Consider the following 25,226-nt stretch of genomic DNA (forward strand, 5'->3'; position numbering starts at 1 on the left):
CCTTTGGGGGGCCTGGCTGCTGGAGCTAAAGCCAGAGGAACCCCTGACAGCAGGTTTCACTCTGGGAAGGAAGAATGGTCAACAGCACTGCTGCTAGGGTTTAGGATTTGCAGGATTTAGGGATGTGGGTTTGGAAATCTTGGGTATTAGAGAAAAGCATTGATTATAAATTCATTTGTAATTTCACGCTTATTTATTTTTAAAATTTTGGTTCTTGGATCACACCTAGCTTTGCTCGGGGGTTGTTAGTCCTGCACTCAGAATTACTCCTGGTGGTTCTTGGGGAATATATGGGATGCAAAAGAACAAAACTGGGTCGTCCATGTGCAAGACAAACACCTTACTTGCTATACTACTGTGTCTTTGAGCAAATTTTAATAGGAAACCTCATCCTAGTTTGAAAGAGTTTTAAAACTCTTCTAAAGAATCAGTATCAGGGCTAGACCAATTGTACAGCGGGGTGGGTAAGGCACTTGCCTTGCAGAAAGACAACCCTGTTAGATGCCCAGCACTGCCAGGAATAGTAAGTCCTGAGTGTAGAACCAGGAGTAAGCCCTAACTCTGTTTTGTCCCCCACAAGTTAAAAACAAGATTCATACCCCTGAGGGTTGAGTGAGCATAACAATAAAGAAAAATGCTGTGTTTCAAGGAATGTTCTCTTCTTCTGGTATTTTCAAAATAAACATTCTGGTTAGTGTTTAGTTACTCAAGGGTCAACCATGTTTGCCTTTGAGGAAACACAGGGGGGCATACCACCTATTCCCCCACAAGAAGAAAAGAAAAGTTATCAATTTCTCCATGGATCAAACACCAAGTTCAGGTAATAATGGTGAAGCAGACTCAAGCATGTCTAATGCGTCCTTACTCCCAAAATTCCACGCAGTAAAATTCAAGTCACTATGAAGATTCTTTGCCCCCTCCCTACCCCACCATTAACATTTTTCTTGAATCTAAACTAAAGAGTCTGTAGATAGAACTAATTATTACTGTTAGCTAGAGGCACTTAGAATTTGGGAGACATCACGAAAAATAAATATGATAAAAGCTTGCTGTTTTCTTTTCTCATTTTGAACTCTATGGCCAGAAAAGTAGCAATGGCATTCAGTAAAATGGGTAGACTTTGAAATCTCCCCCTCCCTCCCTCCCTCCCTCCCTCCTTCCCATTTTCCCTCCCTCCCTCCCTCCTTCCCTCCCTTCCTTCCTTCCTTCCTTCCTTCCTTCCTTCCTTCCTTCCTTCCTTCCTTCCTTCCTTCCTTCCTTCCTTCCTTCCTTCCTTCCTTCCTTCCTTCCTTCCTTCCTTCCTATGGCCAGAAAAGTAGCAATGGCATTCAGTAAAATGGGTAGACTTTGAAATCTCCCTCCCTCCTTTCTACCTTCCTTCCTTCCCCCTTCCTTCCTTCTGCTTTTGGGGCATTCCTGGCAGCACAAAGGAGTTACTCCTGGCTCTGCACTCAAAATTTACTTCTGGTGGTGCTTGTGCTGACCATATGGGATACTGGGGATCAAATTCAGGTTATGCAAGACATTCAAGACAAATGCCCTACCTGCTACGCTATGTATGGCTCAGCCCCAGCTTTCTAAAACTTTTCTTTGCCAGGTTTTATTGGCATAAAATAAGAATAGTAATATACTCCACAATAATTTTGGAGGAAGAAATATGATGATAAAATATGAGATCTTTATGTTGCCAAAACTAAGCCCCAGCAGCAGTAGCATTATCATTTTTAAAAATAATTTTGATAAAATCATTATAAAATTTTATATTATAAACAATAAAATTATTAACACATTATTATATAAGTTGATATAATAAAATCATCAAATTATCATTATTATGATTACTTAAGTTATATTTATGATTATTATAGAAGCCATTATTATAAACCTATTATACTAGCTTTCAGTGATTTTCAAAGTGGTGGTGGGTTAAGGCAAAGGCGTAACAGAATTGAATTCATGCTGTATGTGGAAAGCTAGGGCTCAATCTTGGGCACTGTATGGTCCCAGGAGTTGTCCCTGAGCACTGCCAGGTATGGCCACCAAACCAAACCAACCCAAATGGTGTGAGTGTACGACTTGTGTAGTCTGGGATTGAGGTTTAAAAGTAGGATTCGTGTATCCTGAGTTAGGTCTAGGTTGAAAAATCTCTGCAGGCTGATTTGATATCCTGACAATCCTTCCTTTCCTAAGTTAGCTCAGTTTTACTTGGTTTGGAAAAGGGATACAGCCGGGCCTCATTGCATGAAATGACGGCACTAGTAAAACTCCTCCTATGGAGTTGTATCCGATAGTGACTCTGAGCCAAGAAGGACAATTCCATTGTGCCTCAGTGGCCATGTGGCCAAGCCTGGGCACTGAGCAAGTCTGGGAGGAGCCAGCAGGAAAGTCCCAGGGAAGCAGATCTTGCTGGAGAACTGCAAGGAGAAACACTATGCTCTCTGCTGAGGCCTCACTGGCAGAAGAGGTTCTGGTGCTATTGGCTTATGTGCACCAATAATTGGCACATAAAATTGACACCGAAGCAAAGCCTATAAATTGGTGCAAAAGGACACAGGTAGGTCACTTACTTTGCACACAATTGCCCAGGTTCAATCCCTGCCACCCCACACAGTTTGTGGAGTCCTGCCTGGAGTGATGTTTGAGTGCAGAGCCAGGTGGAAGGACTGAGCCTTCTTCCTGATGGACCTGACCAACACAATCTTTCTCACCACTCCTTTTCCCAAGTCTGTTCTAGACTCTTTCCTGGGAGTATTTTGTTCTATGAAACATTTTATTTCTTTGATGTTTACACCATTTTGAGCTGGGGTTGGGGTGGGGAGGCTGTCACTTAGAACTCAAAGCATCTTAAAAGTCCTGGCTCAAAAATGTTTTTGGATGAAAATACTAACACAGAAACTTGGACATGCAACTTCTTGTCCCAGATAAAATTATTTCCAAAGAATTTTTGCTCTTTTCAAGTGAACACCCTAAAAGCAGTTATAAGGCTGAATGAAGAATTGGGTGAGTGACTCTAAGGATCATCAAGGGTCCCGACCTGGCGCTGGCAGTTTTTTTAAGGAACACAGTCCAATGCTAGTTTCCTGTGGTCTGGTCTAATCTCATCCAGGCTCTTTAATTTGCGTGTCTACACTCCAGATGACTCTACTAAGGCCCTCAGGGAGGATTAATCCTGACCCAGTGAAGATGCTGCTGCACTTTATACTGATCCCATCTGACTCCAACTACACGATCTAACATTCCAGGCATTTCTCTGGCTCTCCTGGTTAAATCTGTGCCAGCACCGAGATCTGATATCCTTGTGACTCTCAGGAACTAGTGGAAGTAGCAGCTGATTTACCAACCAGCAAATCCTTTTGAGCCCCAAGGCCTTCCGCCAAGAAACTACTTGATATAGGCTGCTACCTTTTTAGTCCAGAGACTGGATTTCTCACAGGATGTGTCTGGGTTGCAAGAAACTCTTAGCTTCTAAATAGCTTTAATGAAGAGGATCTTCATAAAGCCTGGGCTTGATCTCAGAAATAAGACAATTGCAGATGTAGATTATTTATTCCCTTAGGACTCATGACTTTTTAGAACATTCTGGGACAAAGCCAATCTTCATCATTGTAGGTACAACCTATACTAATTGAATTCAGTTTGGTCCCATTCATGGGTTAATTTTTACAGGTTATTTTTCTTTTCAGTTCTATTAGATTGTAAACTTTATTATTTTTTTATTTTGGGGCTACACCCGGCAGTGCTTTGGGGTTACTCTGGCTCTGCACTCAAGAATTACTTCTGGTGGGTTTCTGTGCCAGGTATCCAACCCAGATTGGCCACTTGCAAGACAAGCACTCTACTCACTGCACTATTGCTCCTGCTCAGTAGATCTTTTAGATCAAGGAAAATGAATTCTTCATTTTCAGTATTGGGTAAATCTAATAATAACAATAAATAATAATACCTTATTACTATTAGAGCTTATATACCAATAATAGTATCATATTCAAATTTCAATTTACTGAAGTATATTAGTCAAAATGAACATATAGACAGGAGGAATGAATTTCTATGATACCAGGAGCAGGCTGGGTTTCATAACACATTGGGGCAATATTAACAAACGAATAAATTCACTATGAATATAGAATTATGGAATTGGAGATTATGCTGAAGAGGCCACTATATGATGAAACTATGGGTATCTATCTATTTTTCAAAATCCACAAAATTGTACCATGTATCATTAGGGCATGGGAAGCTCTCACTATTAGGGTAATTTCTTTTTTTGACTTTTTTTTGTCCTTTTTTTTAACCACACTTGGCTATGCTCAGGGACTATTCTGAGCTTTGCTCAGGACGCCTTCCTGGCATGCTCGGGGGGCCATGTGGGATGCCGGTGACCAAACTTAGGTCAAGTGCGAGCAAGGCAAGCGCTATTCTATCGCTCCGGCCCCTTGACTTTTTTTTTTTTTAACAGAAGCCACACCTAGTGGTGCCCTGAGACCACATGACACCAGGAATCTGTGGGGAGGCGGGTGTGTGGGGATGAGGATGCGAATGGATTAAACTCATGCTAGGCATGAGCTCCCTCCCCTGAGTGCTCCTCATGGACACCATGAAAAAATGTCTTTACATCTGTAGGGAAAATGCTGTCCTAAATCTATGCATTCAAGTGAAACTCCTGAGTTTACCTAGGGGAGGAAAGAAAAAGTGGGAAAAATCCAGATAAAAGGGGAAAGAAGTAACAGGCAGAAAACCAGTTGCTGATGCTGTGGAATAGTCTTTCTGTGCCAGATATTCATCTTCCACCCGAAACATATCCCACCTCTACAAGGACATGGAAATGTAGTCTAGCAATAGAGAGATTAGTGAAAGGTTCTTCTCTTATAGAGCACTGAAATTATTTCCTTATGGTTGAAGAAAGAAGGGGCTATTCTTTGGCTTAAAAAAGGAAATGAGTATATATAATGGTAAGGAGAATACTTAGGTTTTGTAATTTCCCTTTTTTAAAAAAAAGTCACAATGGACTCAGAATGAACACAGTAGCTTTCTATAGAAGATTATCAACCAGAGTTGGAATCTTGGAAATTTTAGCTCCATTGACTTCAACTTTTTGGATTCAGGCCAAATGAAAATATCTTCCTTATGGGTTAAGAAGGAAGGATGTGGGCTATTGTCTTTAGCATATGTAAATGTAGGCATTGTTTTTGAAAATGCAGTTATAGTCTGTTTTAATACTCAGTTGTTCTTTCTGTATTAGGGCTCTGAATTAAACACAAGCGGGTATCTATTTTTGTATGCTGGGAGATAGCCCTTTATTTCTTCTGGGAAACAGTTGAGTTCAAAGAAAATGGAATAGTAACATTCTGTGTTTCCTTTAAGTCCCTGAATATCAGCGAAGCTACTTACTTGTTCTCCTTTGGGACCTGCAGGGCCATGAGGTCCCATAGGGCCATCTGTACCCTAAAAAATAAAAAGAATAAAAATAAGGCAAGTATCCTAGCCCCAGGGCTGTGAGAAAAGTACTTCTAACTTATCCAGGACTTTTCCTGGGTGAATTGTGCCTTAGGATAGAAAGCAAGGCATCTTCTTTCAAACATCTTTCTTCATACTTGATTCTTTCAGGCTGGCAATTTTCAGGAAACACATGCGAAAGGAATGAATTATATAGCTGCATATTTCAGCAGAATAGCTGAACAGACAAAATAGCTGTTCTAATACAGACAAAATAGCTTGAGATCACATTGAATTATCTATTTCTTCCCTGACCAAGTGGAACCTCTTCACTTTGCTCCCAGATTGTTCAGCAGAAATAAAAGTGCTTTTCCTTCACATCACCTCTTCTTCATAAACACCCTCTAACTCATCTGCCTCCCTTCTTTGTAGCCACAGAAGGCTTGAAAACTTTGTTTTCAGCAGGTAGAGAGGCTGGGGGAAAAACTCATGAAGTGAGAGAGTGTTCCAACCCAACTTTCTTGCAGGGAGTAGCAGAGGCCTTGGGGGGAACTATATTATTTTTACAGGTTCTGCTCCATGGCTGAAATAATTGGGCTCATCAGGTTGGGACCAGGCTGAACCAGTTTAATGGCCTACTTGCCTGCTGCCTTCTATTGCAGGGTCTGGATTCTGGCTGCTCAAGTGAAGTCTGAAGGAGTAGATAAGAATATTAAGGGGCAGTGACTATTTTAATCAGCCTTTTCTTTTAAAGGGAAGAGTTTGGAATTGCTTTTAGGGTCTTCAAAAGTGGAACAAGATCTTTAAGAGTACTTGCTTATTTTCAGGAAGACTAGGCTTAGCACTGCAAAGACCTTATAATATTGGCAAACAGAAAGTTTTAACCCATTTTAAAATAGTCTCTTTTTTCTTTTTTTTTCTTTTTTGGTTTTTGAGTCACACCTGGCAGCGCTCAGGGGTTACTCTTGGCTCTAGGCTCAGAAATCGCCCCTGGCAGGCACAGGGGACCATGTGGGATGCCGGATTCGAACCACTGTCCTTCTGCATGAAAGGCAAACGCCTTACCTCCATGCTATCTCTCCGGCCCCTAAAATAGTCTTCTTAATCCAGTTCTTCTATTATTGTTTATTTGATTCTACAGAGCCTTACAATAGAAAAGAACTGAGAGTCTTAAGTATGTTTTATGGGTAGTGAATTCCCACCATCTGAAGTGATCTTTGTCTTACTGCCCAAACCCAACATTATTTCTTTAGAGGACACTTCTGAACAGAAGTATCTGCAGTAAAAAATCGAGGAGATACAACTGTCAGGAACCAAAGAAAAGAGACAAAATAACAGCAGACAGACAAGTTGTCTCGATGAGGAGAAATTTGGAAGTTAGTTGTGAGAAGAAGTGACATTTCGAGATGAATATAAACACAAAAGGAAAAACAAGCAAAAAAAATTTATTGATATGATTTGAATTCCTTGAGGGATCTTTGATGAAGTCACAAGTGATGTCTATATCTATTGCTTATGGGAAACTTTTTATCTGGGAGTCTTTTGTTTTTTTCCCATAACTGGCAGCCCTCAGGGGTTACTCCTGGCTTTGTGCTCAGAAATTGCTCCTGGCAGGCTCAGGGGACCATATGGAATCCGGGGATCAAACCAACATCCATTCCAGGTCAGCTGTGTGCAAGGCAAAAGCCCTACTGCTGTACTATTGCTCCAGCCCCCCCCCCCCCATAGCTGAGAGTCTGAAGCTCTTAGCAGAGTAGTGCAGAATAGCTAGAACTTGGGGTTCAGAAAGACATTTCTGCAGGTCAGGTCGAAGCTACAGAGTCACACAGCTCAAGCTCTCGCAGTGTTCCCTCGCTCTGCTGCAATCTTGGTCCTTTCCCTGCTCACTCCAGTCCCACATACCCATCATTCCAAGGGACCATCTGGCATCCATGGTCCATCCCAGAGCATAAAAGTCAGAGTTGCAAAGCATGTCGGAGCAAGACAAGGGACTAACTCACCCGGGATCCTGGCTTCCCGTCTAAGCCAGATGCTCCCTGTGTGGTGATGGGGTTGGTAGCAGGGTTGGTGGGTGTGACACAAATGACAAGAACAGAGATTAGTATGAGGCATCAATGCACAAATGTAACAATTAAACAACATCATTGGCAGTAACAGGAGTTTGGGGGTTACCACATTGCTACGAATTGTTAGTTCATAAAAAACAACAACAACAACAACAACACATGACAATACCCCACAAAAGATGGGAATTTGGATAATGCTGCTATGTGAGAAAAATGCTCCTCAGGAACTAAGTTGATGAAGTTTATAAAGTGGGATTTAAAGTGGTTACTGGGAATTCATGTTTCTTACTTCCATATGATAGATACTGGTATATATTTTTCTTTCTTTTTTTGGGGGGGGGCACACCTGTTTGATGCTCAGGAGATACTCCTGGCTAAGCGCTCAGAAATAGCCCCTGGCTTGGGGGGACCATATGGGACGCTGGGGGATCGAACCTCGGTCTTTCCTTGGCTAGCGCTTGCAAGGCAGACACCTTACCTCAGGCGCCACCTCTCCGGACCCTATATTTTTCTTTTTAAGATTCATTTTTTTCTTTTATATTTGGGTGTCTGTTTTTTTTTCTTTCTTTCTTTTTTTTGCCACACCCAGTGGCACTCAGGGCTTACTCCTGGCTCTATGCTTAGATTAGAAATTACTCCTGGCAGGCTCAGGGGATGCAAGGATCAAACTAGGGTCAGCTGTGTGCAATGCCAATGCCCTACCGCCATGCTCTCGCTCTGGCTTAAGATTCATTTTCTTTCTTTCTTTCTTTCTTTTTTTTTTTTTTGTGGTTTTTGGGTCACACCCGGCAGTGCTCAGGGGTTATTCCTGGCTCCAGGCTCAGAAATTGCTCCTGGCAGGCATGGGGGACCATATGGGACGCCGAGATTCGAACCGATGACCTCCTGTATGAAAGGCAAACGCCTTACCTCCATGCTATCTCTCCGGCCCTGAGATTCATTTTCTTAAAACTATCCTTAGGTTTTAAAGAAAAAAGAAATCATGGCCAGTCAAACTGATAACTAAACTTAGAAAGTCAAACTAAGAACTCATTATAACAATAAATGAAATCTATATTTTAAGAGAATAAAATGGTTCTAGTTTTGTTTGTTAAAATAATATTTGTGCACAAAAAACGCAGATTCTGACAGGCCAAGCTGATTGGAGATTTGAAAGGAACTATTAGAAATTTCTGGACAAGTTTAAAGTGTATTATTTTTTATTACCACCAGAGGGAGGACTAGGATCAGAATAAAAAAAAAAAAGCTAGAAAATGGTCCAAGTTCAAACACAAAATAATTCCTCAATTCCAACTAAATCATGCGTCAAAGGCTGAAGAGGAGATGCTTATAGTTAGAATGTTCACAGGCAATGCACACTTTTCTTCACCTTTTTTTCCTTTTGATTTTGTTTTTGGGTCATATTGGGCCGTACCCTGCTGTTACTCCTGGCTCTGCAATCAGAAGTTACTCCTGGCAGGCTCAGGGGACCATATGGCATGTCAGGGATCAAACCCAGGTTGGCCTCATGCAAGGCAAATGCCCCACCTGCTGTGCTATTGCTCTGGCCCACTTTTCTTCACTTTGAACTTTGGGTTACTCAGGGTACATGATTAAAAGGTGGCATTTTGAGGCTTGTATTTGAAATGGTCTTTAAAAAAAAAAAAGCCAACTGATGATTTAAAGTTATTTAAAAATACTTATTAGGCTGGGGTGCATTTAAGAAAGACCATGCACTAGCCCTATGGAGAGCTATTTTCTTATTATATACGTCTGCTGTAGTTAATCCGAAATGGAAGGAACATTTTATTCCAGTTGCAAAGTCTATAAATGATGCAGTGCCATACATATCTAAGGGAATTTTCAGTTTTATATTCTATATTTTTTTCTGTATAACCCCACTGGGAGTTATATTATAATGGCAAAATATGTCCTTAGTAAGCCATGATTCAACAATTAAAGACGTACATTGTTTAGTGCTGGCATATGTGAAGACTTTCCTTCCTTCTTCCTTCTCTCCTTTTCTTTCTTCCCCCTCCTTTCTTTCCTTCCTTCTTCCTTTTCTTCTTTTCTTCCTTCCTTCCCTTCTTTCCTTCCTTTTCCCTCCCTCTCCTCATTCATCCTTCTCTCCCTCCTTCACTTTCTCCCTTCCTCCCTTATTTCCTTCCTTTTTCCTCCCCCCGACTTCCTTCCTTTTATCCTTCCTTCCTGCCTTCCTCCTTCCTTTTCCTCCCTCCCTCCTTCCTTCTCTTTCCCTCCCTCCCTCCCTCCCTCCCTTCCTTCCTTCCTTCCTTCCTTCCTTCCTTCCTTCCTCCCTTCCTTCCTTCCTTCCTTCCTTCCTTCCTTCCTTCCTTCCTTCCTTCCTTCCTTCCTTCCTTCCTTCCTTCCTTCCTTCCTTCCTTCCTTCCCTCCCTCCCTCCTTCCCTCTGTCCCTCCTTCTCCTCATATCCAGCAGTGTTCAGGTTTTACAATCCTGGCTCTGCACTCAGGGATCACTCCTGGCGATGCTTGGGATTCAAAGGATTGAACCCTAAGTTGTCCAAGTACCCTATCTGTTGTACTATTGTTCTGGTTTCTTATTTTGGTTCTTAGGCCACAGCTGGTACCTCTGTACTTAAGAGTGACCTGGGGGACCCTACATAACACTGGGTATTAAAGTGGGATTGGTTACATACAAAGCAAGAAATACCTTGCCTCAATTTTTGAAAAGCCTGTCGGCCCTTTGGAAGGAGAAGAACGGGGAGGGGTGAGGGGGGAACAGTGCAGGGAACTGGGAGGATGATCTAGTGCTTTATGCCTTGGTCCTTATGGGTCCAGCTCTGACACCAGAGCAGACGTGAGGGAGAACAATATCAGACCCCACTCTGCTCTGCTCCCACAGAAACCCCACCAGCGAGATGAATGAAGCAAAGAGTTGTTTAGAGAGAAAGGCTTGAGATTGGCACTGAAGTGGAAAGTCTTTACTTACTGGGAGACCAAGGGGTCCTCTGTCACCCTTTTGACCTGGGTCACCCTTCAATCCTTTAACACCAGTTAACCCTGGTTCACCCTAAATGCAAAAGCAAATGCCAATTTTGGTTGCTATGAGGGGACTTGGAGGGGGTGGAGAAAGTGAGGGGGAGAAGAAGGAGAGAGAGAGAAAGAAAGAGCGAGAGAGCCAGTCTCAGAAAGGGGCTTGCAGACTCCAGTTTTTGGGAACAACAGAGTTGGGTTAAATTTGCCTGCCAGTGGATTCAGAATTGCTTTGAAAATTGTTGCTGAAATTCATCGACTGAAATGGATAAGAGACATCCAAGGACGTCAAAGGTGAAATAAAGTCTGTTGCCTACAATCAGAAGACACATGGCCAAGTTCTTGAATGAGTTTTATCTCAAGGAAACTGGTGTCAGCTACATGGTTCTGAAGAAGAAAATCATGCAGTGGTCCTCAAACTATGGCCCGCGGGCCACATATTGTATTGTTTTGTTTTGCTTCTTCACTTCAAAACAAGATATATGCAGTGTGCATAGGAATTTGTTCATGATTTTTGTTTTCACTATAGTCCAGCTCTCCAATGGTCTGAGGGACAGTGAACTGGCCCCCTGTTGAAAAAGTTTGAGGACCTGTTAGAGGGAAAAAACGAACTAAAACGAGGAGAGGAGGCAAAAAGTGAGTCCATAGGCAAAGCCCTCCTCTGCTGAAATGAAAAACTGGAATATGCAGGACAATGTTACGCGCAGATATTTTAAGCCTTTAAGCATTTGGCCCAGGGGACTGAACCAAAAAATGTAGCTGTTTGAAGTCATGCCATTGAGTGAGTCCTCACTCGCAAGCTGTCCAAGTAGGCCCTAAGGGGGATTAATCAATAGAGTGGGCCACAAATAGCCCCATCCAGAAAAGACTACAAGAAATTTAAATGTAATTTTACATTTTTGGGAGTGCCAAACCTGGTAGTGCTTAATGCTTAATTCTAGCTGTGCTTAGGGACCACTCCAGGTGGTGGTCAGGGGACCAAGAGGTGCTGGGGATCAAACTCTGGTCGACTGCATGCGAGACTAGTGTCCTACTTGCTGTACTATGGTTCTGGTACCAGTATCATGCTTTTGTTTGATTTTATTTGTTAGGGTCATACTTGACAATTCTCAGGGCTTACTCCTGGCTTGATACTCAGAAATCACTCCGGCAGTGGTTAGGGATGAATGCTGGGGATCGAATCTGGGTTGGCCAGGTAAATCAAATACCCTCCCTGCTGTGCTATGGCTCCACTCACAGTACATTGCTTCTTTTTTGTTTGTTTGTTTGTTTGTTTTTGGGCCACACCCGGCGGTACTCAGGGGTTACTCTTGGCTGTCTGCTCAGAAATAGCTCCTGGCAGGCACGGGGGACCACATGGGACACCGGGATTCGAACCAACCACCTTTGGTCCTGGATCGGCTGTTTGCAAGGCAAACGCCGCTGTGCTATCTCTCCGGGCCCAGTACATTGCTTCTTAAACAGAGCAAAGACCCCATCTGACAGTAGGAGCTTAGGGATTTGAATTTTTTTTTTTTTGTTTGTCTTTTGGGCCACATCTGGTAACACTCAGGGGTTACTCCTGGCTATGCACTCTCAGAAATCACTCCTGGCTTGGGGGACCATATGGAACGATGGAGGATAGAACCGCGGTCCATCCTAGGTTAGCACGTGCAAGGCAAATGCCCTACTGCTTGCGCCACCATTCCGGCCCTGGATTTGGATCTTTTTAATTACCACCAACTTAAAACATCATGGAACTTCACTGGGTCCTGCTTCATATACACTTCTTTCTGTATAGTCCCCACTGTCCTTCCCCAAAGCAAAGCAATTTCATTTTATTTTCCTGTTTCTTTTTTTTTTTTTGGTTTGGGATGGTTCTGAATTTGGGGATGCTTCTGGTCGTATTTGGGAGCATGCACTACCAGGGATGAACCTGTGGTGCTTGTTTGCAAACTGGGAACTCAGTCACTGATCTCTTTCAGAACCAGTACAAGAATTTTAATGATGTCTGTCTGTCTGTCTGTCTGTCTGTCTGTCTGTCTGTCTCTCTTTATGGCAACAACTGGCAGTGCTCAGGGATTAGTCCTGGCTTTGTGCTCAGAAATTATGTGTACTATTGTTTGTGTGTGTGAGTGTATATCTGTGTGTATGTATATGTGTGGTGCCAGGGATTGAACTCAGGGTTTCACTCATGCCACTGAAGCACACTGCTGTTTAGCTATAGTTATGACTATGACTAGGCTAGCTTATTGGGGGAGGGTTTCAAGCAGTATTTATGGGGTATCAGGGACCACTCCTGGTCACTCCTTGAGCTGGGTGCAGCAGTCCTACTCGGCCATGCCCAGAAGTCTTCACCACCCTGCGTGGCACTATCCCATCATGCAGTGAGGGGGACCCAACTAGGCTGATTTACAGTGATACCTTAAAAATCTAAGAGGAAACATTAATTTAGCCAGAGTCAGACTAAGGCCTAGAGAGATGAAAGTACCACCAAGGGCACAGAGCTGATTCAGGGGCTCTCTCTTCTGACCCCCCCAAATGATTTCTTTTCTTTTTCTTTTTAATTTCTTGACCTCTCTTTTTTCCCCTATGAAATCACCATTAAAAACACAATTGCAAAGTTGCTGATGGTTGAGTTTCAGTCAGACAATGGAAACCCATCCCATCACAAGGACAATTTCTTACACTAGATCACACCTCTGGGAAAGTGCTCTAGGAAGAACTCAGAGGCAGAAGTCCTCCCACCCACCAAGGAAACTCAAGATTCTTTGGACATCCCCATAGGATAAAAGAGGGCATGAAGGTGTGGAGGCCTATGGAGAGGGTGAGCTTCTTCAAGACATGGAACTCAGCATCACCACTACACTGATATGACCCGCAACCCCTCACCTTACATTTTATTTTATTTTATTTTATTTTATTTTGGGGGTCACATCCAGAGACATTCAGGATTCATTCCTTGCTCTTTGCTCAGGACTCACTCCTGGTGGGTCTTGAGGGACCAAATTAGAAGTCAAGGATTGAACCTGCAAGGCGTTTAAACACCTTATCTCTGTGCTATCACTCTGGCCCCCTGACCTTTTGCCCTTTAAAGACATTATTTCACTACTGGAGAGTTTTGAAAAATTCTTCAGCTCCTTTCAAGCAGCAGGACAAGTTGGTCTCTTAGGGCTCATCCTAATCCTCTGTCTGACCTCCCAGGGTTGAACAGGCCAAAAGCAGGTGGTGAATACTTCAGTACTAACCCTTTACTCCTGACCATCCAGGCTCAGTAATCCAGAAAGGAGGGTTTTTGGGGATGCTGTGAGCACCATAGAACAGCATACATGATGTTCCCCAACCCCTGTAGGCCAATGACCTTTGGAGAACCCTCAACTTAGATACTGGTGAATCCTTGCATTTCTTTGCACTTCTTTCTCATAGGCAAAGAATAGTTCAAAAAAGAACTCATAAATTTCTCTGAGAATCTCATCAAGATTCATATCCAAATGAAGTTTTATGATTAGTAGTAACTTTGGGATATATATTTTTACATATAAATATATATATTTAATGGCAGGGGGGAAAGGCTAAATTAAGAGCAATTTTTCTCCTGGTGCTAGCACTTATGCCACCCTGTGTCATGAGATTTAAATATTTGAATGCTTAAAGGCTTAAAGATGACTAGTGTTACTTGATGAATAAAAAACACAGGACGAACATGCTTCTGTCATGCATCTTAACAATGAACAAAAAAACAGAAATGGAATCATCAAGGCATTTGTTGCATTACCTTTGGCCCAGGAAGTCCATGGGGTCCCTGGGAAGAAGAAATATAACTTTGAATTCAGAACTGATTCGCTGTTCTCCAGCAGAAGTAATATAATGGAAAGCGATATGAGAGATATGAAAATCTTCTTGGTGGGGCCATGAGGAGAGGCAGTTCAGGAAATGTTTAATACCCTATCTGCACATTTTCCTAGTTCTCTGATTTCACTGTAATGGTAAATTCCTTAGAATGATTTTCTTCTCTCTTTCTTCAATTTAGCCTCATAAGCAATACTTAGAAGGCCCAGTGGTCCTCAGTCAACTGTAGGACAGAAGATGTTCCCTGGCTCTGTGCCTTGCTCAGACATGTGGTCCTGAAGGCCCCAGTCCTGGGGTGCAGGGGAATATGTGGTGCTGGGGACCGAACTGGGGCCTTCACTGGGGCCTGTGTGCTTCTGATTTTGCACTATCCTCCCCAGTCCCCTCAGGTTTTCTGACAGAAGCTTGGAGTGACACCTGGCAAATGGATCTTTCTTTAGTTTTCTTCACAAAATAACATCTTCAGAGCAGATGTGTGAAGGGTGTGAAGGGAAGAGGCCTGAAATTCACTTTGTCTCTAGGCACCTCATGTTTGGGGGCCTATTTCAGAAAGCTACTGATGATACCAGTCACATGCTGGCTCTTTGGAGGGCCATGTTCTTGAATCTTCCATTGGGAAAGTGTCAGGAAATGGTTAGATTTGGGGAGAAGCCAACTTACCATTGGGCCAGGTGGGCCATGGGGGCCGGGTGGGCCTGGAGGGCCAATGATCTGCATGTTCAGAAAACAAACATGGTTTTGGTTACTTCATGGAGATAAGGCAGTTTGAACCAGCTTATGTTGTGGCTATTGCTAGTGGCAGAGAAACACTACCAAAGAAATACTACCAAAGAAAGCTACCAAAGAGGCACTGAACTGAATCCAGCTGGGGAAGGTCTACAGTACAATAATGAGACTGGAAATATTAAAACACACACACACATATACAATTGTTCTACAGAATAAAAATACATGAAGAGAAAAGAAAGCCTCTGATGACTGTGAAATGCCAGAATGTCACACCACTGTCCAAGGCACCAGTGTTTTCTAAGTAGGATTGAGGCTCTGTAGAAAAAATTTCAATTTATTTTAAAATTATATATATATGTATATATATATATATTTGAGGAGTCACACCCAGCTGTACTCAGAGCTTCTTCCTGGATCTGCACTCAGGAATTACTCCTGATGGTACTCAGAGGACCATATGGAATCCAGTGGTTGTGTGTATGGCAAGTGCCTTTCCTACTCTACTATTCCTCTGGTCCAAGAAAAAAAAATTTTTTAAAGGTCTGTGTATACCCACATTCATCTTGGAAAATCAGTGATTTTTCTTCTTAGTACTAGATGATTTTCTGTAAAACTAACTGCTTAGATCTCGGACACTGGTTTTCTCTCACTTGGGTAAAACTGACAGATAATTCCTTCTCCGCTCCACTGACCAACCCTCCTACTGCAGGAAGCCCTCCAGTACTTCCTGGGGGTAAAAATAAAAATGGGCTATTGCAGAGACTTTCTGGAACCACGAAGAGTAGCCACTGTTACTTACGGAAGGGCCCTGAGGACCAGGCAACCCGGAATCTCCTTTTTCTCCCTTCATTCCATTGGCACCCTACAAATGATGAGAGAGAGAGAGAGAGAGAGAGAGAGAGAGAGAGAGAGAGACAGACAGACAGACAGACAGAGAGACAGAGAGACAGAGACAGAGACAGAGAGACAGAGCAATAGACACAGAGAGAAACACAGAGAGACACAGAGAAAGAGAGAGGTGAGTGCAAAAGAGCAATAGGACTTTTTCCTAAAGCCACTGCTTATGAAACTCAAACTCCCATCACAGTCTGCCCATGAAATAAAACAAAGAATTTATCTCCTATGTTTTATTCAAAAAACAAGCATCCCCAGATCCCTAGGATGGCAGGTAATATGGAAGATAAAGTTTAAAATAAATAAAAAATAGCTTAGCTTTGCTTGGTTAAGCTTATAATGTTAAATATAGCAGGTTATAAATATTGTATATTTTTCACAGAGGAGCTCACTTTAAATAGCAAAGGTCAGGCTTTCACTGACATTTACTTTACACTTGCTTGCTTTAAAAAATATCTAGGGCACTGAGATCATCTACGTTTTATTATATTTCCCACTACAAATTCTCAGCAAAAGTTATGCAGAAAACTATGACATGACCATCTCATATACATAACAAGTAATTTGTGTTTGGCTCTTTTTATCAGGTTAAATTATGGTTCATTTTTCAATGGTCATTTACCACTTTTTAGGAATGCTAGATGAAAGGGACAACTATATTTTCTTGATTATTTTGTATGTAAATCAAGGAAAATGTGGCTTATTTTGATAAATTCCCTTGATTAAATGATTTAACATTTGTTGTAGTACCCTGGAGTCATTTTCCAGCTATACCCCAAATAAGCATGTCTGAGAGAGAGAGCACGAAAGAGGTTGCTGAAAAGATTCACTCTCATAACCAGAGGAGATCACCACTACTACTCTCATCCTCTTCTGATGACTGAATTGATCTTTTTGTTTGTGTGTTTGTTTTTGTTTTTTTTGGGGGGGGTCACTCCTGGCAGCGCTCAGGGGTTACTCCTGGCTTTACGCTCAGAAATTTCTCCTGGCAGGCTCAGGGGATCATATGGGATGCCGGGATATGAACCACTGTCCTTCTGCATGCAAGGCAACACTTTACCTCCATGCTATCTCTCTGGCCCTGAATTGATCTTAATATTAGCACATCACAAAAAGGATAGAAGTACCGGTAATCCAGGAAGTCCAATTCCTCCTTTTTCACCTGGAACACCTGGGTCGCCCATGTCTCCTTTCGAACCTTTGAGCCCCTGAAAAGGAGATGGTTTGTGGATGAGAGTGCCGTTGATGCATGATGGTCCCTCAGAGTGAAAACAGAATTCCAGAGAGGGCTTCTGGATTCTCTCAGAGATGATTCCGATTTTTGTTCTGAATTGATTTTTATGCTTTGGTTTTGGGCCATATGCAGTGGTTCTAAGGGGCTCTTCCTGGCTCTGTGTTCAGGAATAACCCTTGGTATGTTCAGGAGAGTTCTAGGTGGTATAGGGATTCAAACAGGGGTTGTAGCTGATGCAAATATATGCAAGGTAAGCATCTTACCTCCAGAACTACCTCTTTGATTCCAGTAATTTATTATTATTATTATTATTATTATTATTATTATTATTATTTTGGTCTGGGACACACCTGGCTCTGTACCCAGAAATTATCTTGTTGGTGCTCAGGGAACCATATGGGATGCCGGGGATCAAACCTGGGTTGGCTGTATGCAAGGAAAATGCCTCTCCTGCTGTATTTTTTCTCTCGACCATTTTCTCATAGATATAGTTTGCAATGAATCAATTCTTTGCAAATACAATAGAAGGTATGTGTTCTAACCCTTTGTGTTCTCTACCCCTGCCCCATCAACTTCATCTTTTGATTGATCTTACAGTGCTGAGACTGCAATTTGTGATCTCACACTTTCTAGAAAGTGCAAAATCACTAGGTAATAATATCCGGCCCTGCTACTGGTTCTTTCTAGAAGGTTTTCCAAGCTCAATTTGGTGACAATAACAAGTTATGAAGCTCAACTGCTGATTCTTCTCTTTGCTAAGGCTCTAAGAAGTTTTTGTTTTTGTTTGTTTTTTGGGCCACACTCGGTGATGCTCAGGGGTTACTCCTGGCTATGCGCTTAGAAATCGCTCCTGGCTTGGGGGACCATATGGGATGCTGGGGATCAAACCAGGTCTGTCGTGGGTCAGTTGCGTGCAAGGCAAATGCGTTACAGCTGCACTATTGCTTCTGCCCCTGTTTTGTTCTTTTTGAGTCACACCTGGTGGTACTCAGGGGTTACTTCTGGCTCTGCTCTCAGGAATGTTTGGGGAAACAGATGAGATGCTGGAGATCAAACCCAGGTCTGCCTCCTGCAAAGCAAATGCTCTACCTGCTGTACTGTTGTTCTGGTCCCTTGTTCTGTTGCTGTTTTTTTAATTTGGGAAACCAACATATGAAAAAGCATTGTCAAAGGGAATACCACTATGCATTATCAAATTTGTAGAAAACCATGGCCAGAGTTTTAACCTTGAGTTAACTGTACTCACAGTTAAAAAATTAGGCCATTCTGGGGCCAGAGCAGTGGCGCAAGTGGTAAGTCATCTGCCTTGCGTGCTAGCCTAGGCTGGACCTCAGTTCGATCCCCCAGCATCCCAGCTGTTTCTGAATGCATAGCCAGGAGTAACCCCTGAGCATCATTGAGTGTGGCCCAAAAACCAAGAAAAAAATTAGGCCATTCCTTCCAAATTGGTAATGATCTTTCAAGTCTATTTTTCATAATGTGCATTAGCTTGTGGCATACAAAGACTATACAAAAGTATCAAGATAGCTTGTACATTACTGTTGAGGAAATTAATGTGTAAAGTCAGTTGATTTTGAGGATGGACAGAGTATTTAGAACAGGAGGCTAAAAGAATAAAGGTTAGAGATCAAAACTCACTTTTTGGCTTCAAATCTATAAAGAACTGACTAATAATGATGGTGTAGTAGAGGAAGGCAGAAGCTGCCAAATGGCATCTTTCAAAGTACCTGCTCTCCGTCAGCTCCTGGGATGCCTGGAGATCCTGGCTCTCCCTGAAGAGAACAGAAGTGATGAGTTGGCTTAGTTGTGACATTTTCTGCTCAAGACAGAGGGTGCCAGCAGCAACAACACAATCAGGAACCCTTAAGTATTTTCTTTTTCTTTCTTTCTCTTTCTCTTCTTTCTTTCTCTTCTTTCTTTCTTTTCTTTTTTCTTTCTTTCTTCTTTCTTTCTTTTCTTTCTTTCTTTCTTTCTTTCTTTCTTTCTTTCTTTCTTTCTTTCTTTTCTTTCTTCTCTTTCTTTCTTTCTTTCTTTCTTTCTTTCTTTCTTTCTTTCTTTCCTTTCTTTCTTTCTTTTCTTTCTTCTTCCTTCCTTCCTTCCTTCCTTCCTTCCTTCCTTCCTTCCCCTTCCTCCCTCCCTCCCTCCCTCCCTCCCTCCCCCCTCCCTCCCTCCCTCCCTCCCTCCCTCCCTTTCTTTTTCTTTCTTTCTTTTCTTTTCTTTTCTTTTCTTTTCTTTTCTTTTCTTTTCTTTTGTTTTTGTGGGTCACACCTGGCAGCGCTCAGGGGCTACTCCTGGCTCTACGCTCAGAAATGACTCCTGGCAGGCTCGGGGGACCATATGAGATGCTCAGATTCAAATCACCTTCCTCTGCATGCAAGGCAAACACCTACCTCCATGCTATCTCTCTGCCCCCCCTTAAGTATTTCCTTATACTCTATTGTATCATACCGAAAATAAGGGAAATAGCCTTTTCTCAAACATTACTTCTAATAATTCTTTTTATTTATTTATTTTGGGGAGCCACAGCCAGAAGTGCTCAGGGGTCACTCCTGGCTGTGCTTTCAGAAATCACTCCTGGCAGGCTCATGGGACCATATAGGTTGCCAGGTGACTCTGGGGGTAGAACCTGAGTCAGCTGCATGCAAGGCAAATGCCGTCCCTGCTGTGCTATCACTACACCCCCTCTAATCATATGAAGTAATTTATATGTGGTAAGATTCACTGTCTTCTTATTTTTCCCCCTTATGTGACACACAGGCTACAAAACATTGGTGAAGAAAGAAGATAGATATAAAGTATTTAATGATTGAACCCAAGGAACAACTTAATAACTAACACATTAATTAAGGTTTTTTTCTCTTTCTGTATAGCTCCTGATTATTCTATTTAAGAAAAAATGTCATAGTTGAGAAATGGCAAAGCTTCTGGGGTGATAGGACAGCAGGCAGGGTGCTTGCTTTACATGGAACCAACCCAGGTTAATCCTCAGCATCCCATATGGCTCCCCCTAAAGTCAGCCAGGAGTAATTTCTGAGCACAGAGGCAGAAAGAAGCCCCGAGTACTGCCAGATGTGGCACCCAAACCACAAACAAAAAATGACAAAGCTTCAAAAGTTTACAGCATTTAATTTAATTTACTTATTTTAGTTTGGGGACCACATCAAGATAACTCCTGGTTCTGTGCTCAGGGGTCACTGTTGGTGGTGTTTGGGCGACTATATGTGGCACTGGGATCAAATCAGGGACAGCTGTGTACAAAGCAATACCTTTTTTTAAAATGAATATCTTTATTTAAACACCTTGATTACAAATATGATTGTAGTTGGGTTTCAGTCATGTAAAGAACACCCCCCTTCACCGGTGCAACATTTCCACCACCAATGTCCCAAATTTCCCTCCTCTCCACCCCATCCTTACCTGTACTCTAGACAGGCTTTTTCCACTTCCCTCATTCATTCACATTGTTATGATAGCTCTCAGTGTAGTTATTTCTCTAACTGCACTCACCACTCTTTGTGGTGAGCTTCATGTTGTGAGCTGGACCTTTCAGCCCTCCTCTCTTTGTCTCTGAGGATTATTACAAAAATGTCTTTCATTTTCCTTAAAACCCATAGATGAGTGAGACTATTCTGCGTCTATCTCTCTCCCTCTGACTTATTTCACTCAGCATAATAGATTCCATGTACATCCAATGAATAGAAAAATTTCATGACTTCATCTCTCCTGACGGCTGCATAATATTACATTGTGTATATGTACCACAGTTTCTTTAGCCATTCATCTGTTGAAGGGCATCTTGGTTGTTTTCAGAGTCTGGGTATTGTAAATAGCGTGGCAATGAATATAGGTATGAGGAAGGGATTTTTTTTTTGTTTTTGTTTTTGGGTCACACCCGGCAGCACTCAGAGGTTACTCCTGGCTCTACGCTCAGAAATCACTCCTGGCAGGCTCGGGGGACCATATGGGATACCAGGATTCGAACCACTGACCTTCTGCATGCAAGGCAAATGCTCTACCTTCATGCTATCTCTCTGGCCCCAGGAAGGGATTTTTGTATAGTATTAAAAAGCAATACCTTGGGGCCGGGTAGGTGGCGCTGGAGGTAAGGTGTCTGCCTTGCAAGCGCTAGCCAAGGAAGGACCGCGGTTCGATCCCCCGGCGTCCCATATGGTCCCCCCAAGCCAGGGGCGATTTCTGAGCACATAGCCAGGAGTAACCCCTGAGCGTCAAGCGGGTGTGGCCCAAAAACCAAAAAAAAAAAAAAAAAAAAAAAGCAATACCTTAAGCTTATCCTATTTGACAACAATATATTAAATGACCCCATTTAAACAGTGGCTATAAATACATAATTGTGAATGTGCCAGAAGACTCACTGAAGAATAGAATAAATCAGAAAATATGATAATCTGCATATAAATGACTTGGATCAATTCAATTTCCTATACTATGCTTTAATGAATCAGAATTTACTATTCACATTATGATTTTTTTTTTTTAGAATCTCTGAAGCACCTTGGGTAGATTTTTGTTTATTTGTTTGTTTGTTTGTTTGCTTTTGGGTCACACCCAGCATCACTCAGGGGTTACTTCTAGCTCTATGCTCAGAAATATCTTATGGCAGGCTCAGGGGACCATATGGTATGCCGAGATATGAGCCACTGTCCTTCTGCATGCAAGGCAAACACCCTACTTCCTTGCTATCTCTCTGGCTCTAGATTGTTTTTTTAACTAAAGATATTTGTTCTTCTAAAAACAAAGTTCAACAATGTGCATCCAAACCACAAATGTTCAGTCACTTCTCAGCTGGAAAGGAACAGATCAAACCTAGTATCTGGAAGGCAAGATCTTATTTGATATAGACAAATCACTTTTGGACACTGTAGGATAAATACCCCTGGCCATTACTCTGTAGTAACATTATCAATTTGCTCTTGTAGGTAAAAATGGTCCTTCTTACAGGAAGATTTCCAACAGGGCAGACTTGGGGCTCAATTTTTCTAAAGAGAAAAATTTTCTAAAGAGAAAAACCTTTTCCCTGGGCACAAACTTTGAAGAATTACAATCCACAGCATGAAAACTGAGCTTTCTAGTGTTCAAGGAAGGCAGGTCCAACAAATGGGGGAAAAACAAGGTGAGAGGGTACATTTCTGTAGCCCTGATTTTTTTGCTCACGAAGTTTTGTTTTGCCACAAACACATCTGCTCAGGCACCTGGCTGAGCCCTTCTCTCATTCTGTCTAAATTCTCATCAGCACTTTGGGTCCAATAATCATTATTTTGCAAAGTTTTTACCTCCAGAATACAAACTAGGAAGTTTAAAAAAGAAAAAACACCTGTAATGCAGGGGGATTTCTTTACAGCCTCCCTTAAAAGTAGTCTCTATAAAGGATTACTTGATACACAAGAAGTTAAACAAGCCTTACTGGGGAAAGGAAGAAAGATGCTCATTGACTGGTCTTACATCCCCAAAGGGGAGGGCTGCATCGACTTTTGTTACAGTCACATGTCACCCCCCTAACCCCAGACACCTAGAGGAAAAATATCCTAGAAAACATGAGAGTCCCCAATAAACCAGAAGACACATTCACAATTTTACTAATTAATTTTATGGTATCCCCTTTCCCTCAGCCTTTCTCATTTTCTACATTTGTAGCTCTCTTGAGCTAATATTGCAGAGCTCAGCTATTTCATCATTTTTGGGGGAGGCACTCTAGGAGATGCTCAAGGGCGGCTACTGGATCTACACTCAGAAATCACTCTGGGCGGTGCTAGGGGGACCATTTGAGATGCTGACGATCAGCTGGGTCAGCTGTGTGCTAGGCAAGCACCCTACCCTCTGTATTATCTCTCCAGCCCCTATTTTAGCATTTGAATTTAAAATGATCATTTTAAAAATATGTATACATGTATTTATTTATTTTGGGTGGTACTGGGTCACTCAGTGGGGCTCAGAGCTTACTTCTGACTGCACTTAGTGATCACTCCTGGTGGAGCTTGGGGTACCATATGGGGTTCTAGATAGAATTGGGGCTGGTCACACACAAAGCAAATGATCTACCCACTGTACTAATGCTCAGACCCAAGATACATATAGTCTATATGCAGTTCCCAGCATTAATTGTGGTAAATAGAAACAAGTAAAATAAATAATAACCTTTGGTCCTTGTAGTCCTTGAGGCCCAGGTGGTCCAGGGGGACCCTAAATCCAAAAAAGAGAAAGTTTTGAATAGTAGCAAGTATTGAAAAATCTGACACAACCCATTTATTGCTCTATAGTCTATACCAATTACTGTTAATGATAAAATTTTCACCAGTTACAGAATTATACAAATGACCAATTCTATATAAAAATACCAATACATTAAGGCAAAACTAATACTGAAGCTGCTTTTGAGTTAATTTGAGACAATATAAAATCTCTGCTGTTTCCTATCTTATTTTGGCAATGAATTATCCTATGAATGTTTCCTGGTAAATATTCTAGATACAATATCCCTTTTCCACAAAGAGCTTGATTTTCCATATACCAAAGAACAAATTTGCTTTATAATATCAAGCAAAAGAATGATTAAGGATATACATCATTTTCTTGACTCTAAAATAGGGGTCAATACAGTGATGAGATTTGTGTATTTGGGCTTGACGTTTCCAGGAGACATGCAGTGAGGGAGATTACACTTGGTCCCACATGTACTAGGCATGCATTTACCACTGGAATTTTAAATCAGGGCAAACGTTTGTAAAGAAAGCACAAAAATAAATATCAGATAAAACAATTGCTCTATTAGTCCTATTGTGACCAGCATGCATCAACACCAAATAACAACCAAACACACCACACAGATCATGCAATCAAAGTTACCGTGACAGTTAAGGTGGTAATCCTCTGTTGGGAAAATGTATGGACAAAGACAGAGTTACCTCTCCTGTGTACTCAAGGACAGTAACACGTTTCTGAAATCATTGTTTGAGTACATTTTGGCAAGTCTCTTATCTTGTTAAGAACCCAAATACATTATGTGTTTGAGAATGAATACAAGTCTAGGTTCTAAGACTTGAAAAACTATTTGGAGGATGTTATTTAAAACTCCCAGGATAAAGCAAAAAAAAAAAAAAAGAAAGAAAAAGAAGAAAGACAGACAGACAGAAAGAAAGAAAGGAAGAAAGAAAGAAAGAAAGAATGAATGAATGGATGAATGAAAAGAAAGGAAGAAAGGAAGAAAGAAAAAAGATCAAACTTGTATTCAGTTGATTTAAGATTCTAGAGTAGAGGCTAGAGCCATAGCGCAGCGGTATGGCGTTTGCCTTTCACATGGCTGATCCAGGACAAACTTCAGTTCGATTCCGGCATCTCATGTGGTCCCCCAAACCAGGAGCGATTTCTGAGCACATAGCCAGGAGTAACCCCTGAGTGTCACCGGCTGTGGCCCATAAACCAAAAAAAAAAAAAAAAAGATTCTGGAGTAAATATTAATACTAAAGGCTTATCAGGGAGGCTTTGAATCAAGAAATTGCTACTGATAAGAGCCCTGTTCTAGAGGATTTAAGTTAGAAAAATGAAAATACCCAATTGTGTAATAGTTTTCCTCTTTTAACCTATTTGTTGGATAATAAATATGTGTGTGTGCGTGTGTATGCATGTGTGTGCGCGTGTGTGTGCGTGTGTGTGTGTGCGTGCATGTGTGTGTGCGTGTTTGTGTGTGCTACCAGGGATTGAAACCAGGGCCTCATACACATAAGGTTAGCACTCTACTGACACTGAGATACAAGTCTTGTGATAAAAATCCTGCAGATTCTATAACTACTTCCTGCACCACTACTGAGTCATCTCTCTGGTCCACCTACTTTATTCTTCAGGAATAAAGTAAATTCCTATAGTGAATTGGATTTAGAATGAGTAAAAGTCTATTCCTTTGCTTCTAGAGATAGTTGTATCATTTCTAAAAAGCAAATAGAAAGTAAAGAAGGTGAAAGTTTCCTTCTCCGGGGCCGGGCGGTGGCGCTGGAGGTAAGGTGCCTGCCTAGCCTTGGACGGACCGCGGTTCGATT

General features: G+C 41.8%; 1 protein-coding gene across 1 annotated transcript in view; it reads right to left on the minus strand.

Moving 5' to 3' along the window:
* COL25A1 (collagen type XXV alpha 1 chain) overlaps positions 1 to 25,226 on the minus strand; it is a 554,610-nt gene that overhangs the window by 12,309 nt on the left and 517,075 nt on the right. The window contains exons 24-33 of the mRNA XM_049786981.1: positions 24,040 to 24,063; positions 23,332 to 23,376; positions 18,906 to 18,950; positions 17,072 to 17,152; positions 15,850 to 15,912; positions 14,982 to 15,032; positions 14,248 to 14,274; positions 10,450 to 10,530; positions 7,437 to 7,472; positions 5,392 to 5,445 (exon numbers count right to left, since the gene is read on the minus strand). Of these exons, the coding sequence (XP_049642938.1) occupies positions 5,392 to 5,445; positions 7,437 to 7,472; positions 10,450 to 10,530; positions 14,248 to 14,274; positions 14,982 to 15,032; positions 15,850 to 15,912; positions 17,072 to 17,152; positions 18,906 to 18,950; positions 23,332 to 23,376; positions 24,040 to 24,063 (507 nt within the window). The remainder of the gene's footprint in view (positions 1 to 5,391; positions 5,446 to 7,436; positions 7,473 to 10,449; positions 10,531 to 14,247; positions 14,275 to 14,981; positions 15,033 to 15,849; positions 15,913 to 17,071; positions 17,153 to 18,905; positions 18,951 to 23,331; positions 23,377 to 24,039; positions 24,064 to 25,226) is intronic.

Source organism: Suncus etruscus, chromosome 14 (genome assembly GCF_024139225.1).
Source record: "Suncus etruscus isolate mSunEtr1 chromosome 14, mSunEtr1.pri.cur, whole genome shotgun sequence".
Lineage (NCBI taxonomy): Eukaryota > Metazoa > Chordata > Mammalia > Eulipotyphla > Soricidae > Suncus > Suncus etruscus.